The sequence below is a fragment of the Giraffa tippelskirchi genome, chromosome 12 (genome assembly GCF_054371585.1).
Source record: "Giraffa tippelskirchi isolate mGirTip1 chromosome 12, T2T-mGirTip1v1.2.pri, whole genome shotgun sequence".
Lineage (NCBI taxonomy): Eukaryota > Metazoa > Chordata > Mammalia > Artiodactyla > Giraffidae > Giraffa > Giraffa tippelskirchi.
In genome coordinates, this window is record NC_137286.1 from 92,863,209 (window position 1) to 92,873,206 (window position 9,998).

General features: G+C 42.3%; 1 protein-coding gene across 6 annotated transcripts in view; it reads left to right on the forward strand.

Moving 5' to 3' along the window:
• VPS36 (vacuolar protein sorting 36 homolog) overlaps positions 1 to 5,656 on the forward strand; it is a 37,230-nt gene extending 31,574 nt beyond the window's left edge. For 5 of the 6 annotated variants that reach the window (XM_081547672.1, XM_081547670.1, XM_081547667.1 and 2 more), the window contains exons 12-14: positions 591 to 675; positions 1,817 to 1,893; positions 1,987 to 2,183. In XM_081547672.1, coding sequence (XP_081403798.1) covers positions 591 to 675; positions 1,817 to 1,893; positions 1,987 to 2,080 — 256 coding nt within the window. In that variant the 3' untranslated portion in view covers positions 2,081 to 2,183. Of the gene's footprint in view, positions 1 to 590; positions 676 to 1,816; positions 1,894 to 1,986; positions 2,184 to 3,133 lie in introns of those variants that run through there. The other variant, XM_081547668.1, reaches the window with a different exon arrangement.
• The last annotated feature ends 4,342 nt before the right edge of the window (positions 5,657 to 9,998 follow it).

Below are 9,998 nucleotides of genomic sequence, written 5' to 3' on the forward strand. Positions count from 1 at the left end.
CTGGAAGTACAAACATTCAGCTGTGAATTGTATTTTCCTTATCCTCAGGTTTTAAATGGAGAAGGCAATGGCAACCCACTCCAGTACTCTTGCCTGGAAAATCCCATGGACGGAGGAGCCTGGTAGGCTGCAGTCCATGGGGTCACTAAGAGTTGGACATGACTGAGCGACTTCACTTTGACTTTTCACTTTCATGCACTGGAAAAGGAAATGGCATCCCACTCCAGTATTCTTGCCTGGAGAATCCCAGGGGCGGGGGAGCCTGGTGGGCTGCTGTCTATGGGGTCGCACAGAGTCGGACATGACTGAAGCGACTTAGCAGCAGCAGCAGCAGCAGCAGTTTTTAAAAAAAAGTAGCCAGGTGTATTTTACTTAGCATGTGGATTACAGTTCAGAATTTCATTAACTGTTTATTCATGAGCTTTTTGGTTATGCCTTAGTTACCCATGGTCGTTATATTTGAAATGTTGTTTTGTGTTAATATTGCCCTAAGACCTGGGCATAAATGAAAGTAAAAAAATAGTTCTGCCTCCCCGAGGGTCCAAGATCCCAGATGTTCACGGCTTTGTTCTCCCTTCTGCGACTTTTAGGCTCCGCGTGTTTGACAGCGGCGTCATGGTCATTGAACTGCAGTCCCACAAGGAGGAGGAAATGGTGGCCTCAGCCTTGGAGACGGTGCGGGGACCCGGCTTCCTCCCTCCGTCATTAGAGCTTGCTCCCCGAAGACCCCAGTGCTTAGCAACTTGAGAAACAGGATTTCCTTTTGAATTTAACTTTGCTAAAAAGTAATGTTCACAGACCCAATTGAAAACGGTTGATCATTAACAATGAGTGACTACTCATCACATTTATACTTTGAAAGCTCTTTGAAACTTGCCGACACTCCTAACATCTTGTAAGTAAGGGCAGCTAGAATGAGGGAGGTGCTTACTCCCTTTCTGTTTGAAACTCAGCCTTGAGAGTAAGTTTTTAACTTTGTCAGAGTGTTACCCGTGATTGAACTTTTTCTTTTAGTCATACCCATGTAAGCTGCATTGTAAACATCGCAAATTGTTTTGTAAACTAATTGCTTCAAAAAATGGAAAGCAACTGTAGTTTAGGTAGATTTTACTGGCCAAACTGATTATTTGTTAGAACCTGGAAATATTACTGCCTCTTAGCTTCTGCGATGAGCCTTTATAATTAGAATAACTCACATTTATTATACGTCTTATTTTAAACTCGATGAAAGTTTCAAGACTATACATATTCCGATCACATACTTAAAACCAATCCTATGTATAAGGGTCCTTCACTGGAGCATGTACTATCCACTTAGAATTTGTTGTATGTTCCTTTTCAGACTATGGAGTACATTGCCTTTATTGGGCTTCCCAGGTGGCTCTAGTGGTAAAGAACTCACCTGCCAATGCAGGATACTTAAGAGACGCGAGTTCAATCCCTGGGTCGGGAAGATCTCCTGGAGGAGGGCGTGGCAACCCACTCCAGCATCCTTGCCTGGAAAATTCCATGGACAGAGGAGCCTGTCGGGCTACAGTCCATGAGGTCGCAAAGAGTTGGACACCACTTAAGTGACTTCGCGCGCACACACACACACACACTGCCTTATTACACAATGTTTTAGTCTACAGTGTTTGTTTGGGGTCCTTCTACTTTTGTAGACTTAAGCATTAGTGAGGAAGATTTAGTTCTAGGGGGATTTTAGTAGGAAATTCAGCCAATTATTTCCTCAGTATACTCGTGGATATTCTCCTCAGGTTAGGACCGAGGGGGCCTAAGTGATCACATTTTTTTTCCTGCTCTGTGTTTCTGTTAGGTTTCAGAGAAGGGATCGTTAACATCAGAAGAGTTTGCTAAGCTCGTGGGAATGTCTGTCCTCCTGGCTAAAGAGAGGTAAGTGAGCTCTCCGCTGCTCACTTATAGCTATCATTTGTGTTTCTGAATGAATGGATGGATGATGGTGGTTTTTTTCCCCTTGACTCCTAGGTTGCTTCTTGCCGAGAAGATGGGCCATCTTTGCCGAGATGATTCAGTGGAAGGCTTGCGGTTTTACCCGAATTTATTTATGACACAGAGCTAAGAGTTTTGTATCTGAAATAACTTGTTATCCATACACTTGCATCATGGAGAGGTTGAATCCCATTGACCTAAGGGTAAACCCTGATAAACAGAATTTAATGGAACTTTGCAGTATCATACAAGACCCTTTTAATTTCTCCCTAAATATGATGATCCAGGAAGCTTCTCTAGGATACATATAGGAAAATACAGAAAGCTGAATGCTAATATGAATGCAAAATCATGCTACCATTGTATAGAAACCCTCAGAGTTTAACTGGAAATTTGGTGGATTTTAACTCGATCTTGAAATCTGACCATTTTTTAAAGAAAAGAATTTAGTTCATGGGGGGAAGAAAGAGAAGTTGCGTGTTTGGACAGGTTAGATCATTATTTTGGTGTGACTGAAATTCACTGAATTATAAAATTTATAAAAATTATAAATTATAAAATTTATAAAAAATTATAAAATTATTTAGTGTACACCTTTGAGGGGTTTTCATGAAGAAGTTTAGACCTACAGTGTAGTTTAAGAACCTGACAACATCCAACTGCAGGATGTCACGTGAGGCTCTTCCTAAGGGCTTTTTAGAAGCAGCCATAGGCATGTCTTCAGCAGACCAAATAAAGCAGCTTAAAAAAAGAGAGAATTTTGCTTGACTTCCATATATATAATCTGACTAGTTTCTTTTTTTTTTTTTTAAGTGATGATTTCATGGCTGGCATTTAAAGAATGCAACTATGTCATTCTGTTTTAAAAACTGCTGTGGATTTTGCTAGTGAATTAGGGAGCTGTATGGACATGCCTGGAGAATACGGTTACAAATTTGGGAAGTAGACAGTTCAGGATTTCCCTCAGATTGTTGTGTGGGTGGAAGGATCTGGAAGAACCTTTAACTAGCTTTACATGAACCTTGGTGCTCTTTTACCTCAAAGCCAAGGATGGACAAATAGAAAGTAGAAATGTTAACATGTCTCCTTTTCCTTCCCTTAAGGAGTTTCACTGCTGAACTTTTAAAAACTCTTTCTATCATCCTCTAGCAATATTTTTTTCCTTTACTCCACACATTATAAGTTGTGTGGAGAAACTGTCTCACTAGAAAGTATTACTGAGATGACAAAAACTGGCTAATATTGAATCCAGATCGCTTGAGTTTTCTAGTGGACCAGGCGCCTGACTTCATTACTACAACACGGCGTGCGGTACGTTGGCATTACCTCAAACTCAGGGACCCCACAGGGAGAGAAGGAGAGCCCCTTTCAAGGCTGAGTTGGCAGTGGAAGGTTACTGATGGGTTTTGGCCAAGCCTCTAGGAGGGGTGGTATCTGTACTGAGAGAATCTTTGAGAGCAGGAGGAGGGAATGCTCAGGCTGAGACTCTGGGCTCCCTGAGCCATCCTCACTGAGAAGTGGAGGACCGCTGCCAGAGCTGCTGCAGATGCCCTGTGGGGAAGGTCCGGGGATCCTCAGCTGCAGACCCAGGGAAACCCTCCACGTGCAGCCAGAGTCAATCCCTGACCCCCGCCTGATCCCTTTCGCTGCTTCACATCCTCCAGTGTCACGGGAACATCGTGGCTGAGGCATCCTGCCTTAGTTCCAAACCCGTTGCTGATGCCATGTGGTGATGACACACCCCTTAATTTCACTTCTCGTTTGTTTGGGGGGAAATTCAGTGTCTAGCTGCCCAAGTACGGAGAAGGCAATGGCACCCCACTCCAGTACTCTTGCCTGGAAACTCCCATGGATGGAGGAGCCTGGTAGGCTGTAGTCCAAGGGGTCGCGAAGAGTCGGACACGACTGAGCGACTTCACTTTCACTTTTCACTTTCATGCATTGGAGAAGGAAATGGCAACCCACTCCAGTGTTCTTGCCTGGAGAATCCCAGGGATGGGGGAGCCTGGTGGGCTGCTGTCTATGGGGTCGCACAGAGTCGGACACGACTGAAGTGACTTAGCAGCAGCAGCAGCTGCCCAAGTCTTTGGAGCCGTTGTGTATGGTTGTTTGCATGTCACTCCTCTCTGGGAAGCACTCTGTCTCACACACACACACACACACACACACACACACACACACTCATCTCATTCACTCCATATCTCATCTGGCCAAGGTTTTTAAAAATTACACAGATAAATAATCTGTTTCACCAGTTGGAATGAGTTGCAACTAAGATTGTTAGAGCTACTGGGTCTTCTAGCTCTAATGGTGTCGATTCATTACAGCAGACTCTTATGAGTCAGCATATTTATTTATACTAGTGTGACAACACATTAACAAAAATGGAGCAGTCTGAATTATATAAGGTGAACTAAAGTGACATGGATCTAGTTTTGCAAATGTCACATTAATTAAAAAACAGGTATGATTGATTTTATTGTTTTAAAGTACGCATTCTTCACTGTTTCCAGACCTCTATATGTATGTTTTTGTTCTTTTTGTTTTGTTTTTGCCAAATAAGGTGTCATTTTCGTTCCTTTGTTGGTAGAGGTTATGTTTAAATACAACCAGTCAGGCCCTAAGTGCAAAAAAGTTCTGTCTTCTTGGTGCTTATCACTGTTATATTATTTTTGCTTTTCTAACTTGGCTCTTCGGAGCACAAATCCGTTTGTAGCTTTATGATAATGGAATATTTCTAGTCACATACTGTCCAATTTTTTTACATTGTACAAGTGAAGAATGTTTTCAGGGTTAAATGATCGGTATTAATGTATATAGAGTAAAATTATTGCAAAATTTAAAAATGGTTTTTCTTAACTTGGTGTTCTTTTTAAATACTCTTTGAAAATTGTATGAAAATGATAAAGGTTTAGTCAGAATAAGCCAGTATGTTAAGATTTTTCCTTTTAGATTTTATAGTTGAGTTGATTATAAATATTTTTGACCTCAAGGTCTTACGATTCTAGTTGTCTTAAAAAAATGGGAAATGACTCATGAGCTGTTCATTTTTATTTTTTTTAATTCTTGATGTGAATCCCGCTGCTGATGGACCATGTGTATTTATGTGAAGGTACCATCTCTTGTTCCTCTTACCAGACTAAGCCAGCGAGACATGCATTTATCATGTCATTATCCTCATGCTGAAATACTTAGAATGGTTCTTCCTTGCCCAACAACCTCCGAGTTTCCGTTTGATACAGTAGAGTCACAGCTTGTAAGATGGGTAGATTTTAAGGACTGTGCTTAAGGATGGAATCAAGCATGCTCAAAATGATCCGTGAAAATCTCTGAAATGGCCAATAAAGTTCTCTATATAATCTTACAAGGAGAGAGGCTGTAAAGTGATACATGGGTATGAATATTTTATGACTATAGCAAGTAAAATATATAATAAAAGGCTATATATCAACAGTAGACTTTTGTAGTACCAGTAATTAAAGTACTTAAAAGTGTCTTTTTTTTTTTCCTTTTTTTTTCACTATGCTGATAGGTATGGTTGAATTTATGTAAATGTATTGCTCATCCTACTCCTTACATAGATCTTAAGTTTCAGCTCCACAGGGGCAGAGATTTTTATCTGCTTTGTTCACAGATATGCCCTCAGAGCCTAGAGTGAGGCCTGGCACACAGTAAGCATCCAATAAAATGACTACCAAATGAGTGACCTCCAGTGTGTGTGCCTGTTTATAAATGGGCTTCACTTCACCCTACTTTGATCTCTCATTGAATTCATAAAAAGAAACATTTTTGAATACCTGTTGACTTTGTGTGAGGAACTGAGCTCCTGGGGGATACAGAAGTGAATAAGATACAGCCCCTGCTTTTAAGAGGGTGACCTCATTGGGACACAGACATGTGAGTATCCTTAACTGAAGATGAGAATGAAGTCTGTGCCATGGCAGGGGCACGGGTGTCATGCTTGGAGCACAGAGGAGGGAGGCTTCTGTTCTGATGGAGGATGGTCTGAGAAGGTCTGGTGGAAGAGGAGCTGATCCACTAGGCTCAAGAGAACCAAGAGATGGTCAGGGGAAGGCATTGGGTCAGGGAACAACAGGAGGTCTGGCCCTTCCTCTTCCTGGGCCACATTGCCCTTGTTCAGACATCCCTTTGTTATTTCTTCCTATCCACCCACCCCCACCCTAATAATCAAAACCATACTTTGCTCGTTCCCACCTGCTCTAGAAAAATCTGTTTCCAGGACACAACTCTACTATTCCGAAACCCGATTAACCATATATTCAGTTCAGTTCAATTCAGTTCAGTCGCTCAGTCGTGTCCGACTCTTTGCGACCCCATGAATTGCAGTGCGCCAGGCCTCTCTGTCCATCACCAACTCCCAGAGTCTACCCAAACCCATGACCATCAAGTCAATGATGCCATCCAACCATCTCATCCTCTGTCGTCCCCTTCTCCTCCTGCCCCCAATCCTTCCCAGCATTAGGGTCTTTTCCAATGAGTCAACCCTTCGCATGAGGTGGCCAAAGTATTGGAGTCTCAGCTTCCTTCCAATGAACACCATATATTGGGTTGGTCAAAAAGTTCATTTGGGTTTTTCCATAAGCTCTTATGAACTTTTTGGCCAACCCAACACGTGACTGTCTTTTATCTTGTTCTCTGTTATCCCGATGCCGTAAGAAAACAGAGAAATTAGATTTCTTTAAGTTTTAAGGGAATATCACATAACACCTCTTTGGAATTCCCAGTGACCTACATCAATGATTGTACATGGTAGATTCCTAGTTAAGTAACCACTCAGTTGAGTGGCTTTTGAATTATAGTGTGTCTTGAGTTGAGTTTGAAACCTTAGTCTGTGTCCTTTACCCTCTTTCCAAGAGGCTTCTTATCCACACTTGTCCGGGCTCAGCCTGTCTGAGACACGCTGTCTTATTCAAATTCCATGACATGGACCAGGTCCGTGATGTGGGAAGCATTCCAGAAAAGTTAGATTAACACACACGTAAGGTCTTATTTTCACAATGTGACAATCGGGTCAATCATTTTCTTTTTGTGCTCTTAATGATCACGAGTCAGTTAAAGCTTGTCTCTCAAGAGTGTTATCTAGGGGGAAAAAAATCTCCCTATTTATATAAAGGGTGTTATTGAGATAGTGAACACATTTTACACAATTTGCAAAAGATCCTTGACCAGTCACTTACTCAAGATATCTTTGTCAGCCAGCTTGTTTTAGTTTAATACAGCTAAGACCATACCACGGTTCTTTTGAAAGCTTTTTTCCTTTAAATTTCTGTTGGCTTCTTTTTAGAAAGAATTAAACTGTCTTAACTGTCTAGTAAACAGTTTGGCAAGAATTCAAATTAAAGCAAAAATGACTAAACATCTCAATAATGCTCTTATCTAAAAATTGACCAAGCACATTGATCCCAGGCCCTTGCACTTTGATTGAGGCAGAGTGGGTTTCTAGGAAGTGTGTGTGTCTGAGAGATTAACACTGAGCAAGTTGCTTTCTATACATTTCACTCAATCACCACAAAACTTCAGGAGAACTATATTAGATGTCTTTTACAGTGGAGGAAAGGAGGGGTTAAGTATTTGCCCAAGGTTATGGAGGCAAGGCTGGACTTTATTTCTGCTGCATCTAACTCCCACTCTTAAAATGAGCTCTCGCTTTCAAAACCAAAAATGGAGGGCTTGTGGCATGTATTTAAAAGGAGTTCTCACTTGGTTGATGATTAGATGTTGGACTAGATAATTCTGACCGTGAAATTGGATGGTGACCTTTGCCAACTAAAAATTGTCACTTGCCAACTGCCTCTGCAAGGATTTGGTCACCTGTCCCTGCAATCACTGACCCTAACACACCTTTGTAAGGAGTTTAGGGTGGAGATCAGGAATGACACTGTGCCCTGGAAGGCTACCCTGGTGGCGCAGTTGTAAGGAATCAGCCTGCCAATGCAGGAAGCTAGATGTAGGAGATGGGGGTCCGATCCCTGGGTCGGGAAGATCCCCTGGAAGAGGGCATGGCAAGCAACTCCAGTATTCTGGCCTGGAGAATCCCCATGGCCAGAGGAGCCTGGTGGACTGCAGACTATGGGGTCCCAAAGAGTCGGACACCACTCAGCGTGCACGCACACATGTGCGTGGGGAAACAATGGCAGAACAGGCCTTCAGATAATTAGGTATTTTTCAGAAGATTTTATGAGCTCAGTTTCTTGCCTCTTATATTTAGAATAGCACTAAAATTATTAACAGAGACATCTGTGTCTGGTGACTAGCACAAACCACATATATATACAGAGCTCCCACCCTACTTCTTGGGAGCATTTCCTCAGAGCTATCTGAGAGGTGAATCCTGGGCTTTAGTCCTCATTTTGCTCCAAATAAAAACAACTCACAACTCTCACATTGCATATTTTTTTCATTCCACACATTAAAGCCATTTTTGAATCTTTGGCTGGATTGAATCAGTACAATGCTTTGCAAATTTGGTACCTCTGATAACCTCTGATAGCTCTGATAACCGAATAATGGGGCTGCCTTTTAAAAGATTAAGTGATAGATTCAAGGACCTGCAAATGGTACATTTCTGAGTTAAAAATAGAGGTAAAATTTACAAACAGTGTAATGCACGGATCTTAAGTTGGATGTTTTCACAAATACATAATGAATCCGTGTAATTCACACCTCAACCAACAGAATGTATCTATTCCCACTCTGCACCCCCGCCTCCCCCGCCGCCCCCCGCCAAGGATTCCTGGAGCCTCGTTGCAATCACCTGCTCCCCAGTTCAGTTCAGTTCAGTTGCTCAGTCGTGTCCGACTCTTTGTGACCCCATGAATTGCAGCACGCCAGGCCTCTCTGTCCATCACCAACTCCCGGAGTCTACCCAAAACCATGTTCATCGAGTCGGTGATGACATCAAACCATCTCATCCTCTGTCGTCCCCTTCTCCTCCCGCCACCAATCCTACCCAGCATTAGGGTCTTTTCCAATGAGTCAACCCTTCGCATGAGGTGGCCAAAGTATTGGAGTTTCAGCTTCAACATCAGTCCTTCCAATGAACACCCAGGATTGATCTCTTTTAGGATGGATTGATTGGATCTGCTTGCAGTCCAAGGGACTCTCAAGAGTCTTCTCCAACACCACAGTTCAAAAGCATCAATTCTGCGGCGTTCAGCTTTCTTCAACGTCCAACTCTCACATCCATACATGACTACTGGAAAAACCATAGCCTTGACTAGACGGACTTTTGTTGGCAAAGTAATGTCTATGCTTTTAAATATGCTATCTAGGTTGGCCATAACCTTCCTTCCAAGGAGTAAGCGTCTTTTAATTTCATGGCTGCAGTCACCATCAGCAGTGATTCTGGAGCCCAAAAAAATAAAGTCTGACACTGTTTCCACTGTTTCCCCATCTATTTCCCATGGAGTGATGGGACCAGATGCCATGATCTTAGTTTTCTGAACGTTGAGCTTTAAACCAACTTTTTCACTCTCCTCCTTCACCTTCATCAAGAGGCTCTTTAGTTCTTCTTCACTCTCTGCCATAAGGGTGGTGTCATCCACAAATCTGAGGTTATTGATATTTCTCCCGGCAATCTTGATTCCAGCTTGTGTTTCTTCCAGCCCAGCGTTTCTTATGATGTACTCTGCATATAAGTTAAATAAGCAGGGTGACAATATACAGCCTTGACATACTCCTTTTCCTATTTGGAACCAGTCTGTTGTTCCATGTCCAGTTCTAACTGTTGCTTCCTGACCTGCATACAGGTTTCTCAAGAGACAGATCAGATGGTCTGGTATGCCCATCTCTTTCAGAATTTTCCACAGTTTATTGTGATGCACACAGTCAAAGGCTTTGGCATAGTCAATAAAGCAGAAATAGATGTTTTTCTGGAACTCTCTTGCTTTTTCGATGAGCCAGCGGATATTGGCAATTTGATCTCTGGTTCCTCTGCCTTTTCTAAAACCAGCTTGAACATCTGGAAGTTCATGGTTCACGTATTGCTGAAGCCTGGCTTGGAGAATTTTGAGCATTACTTTACTAGC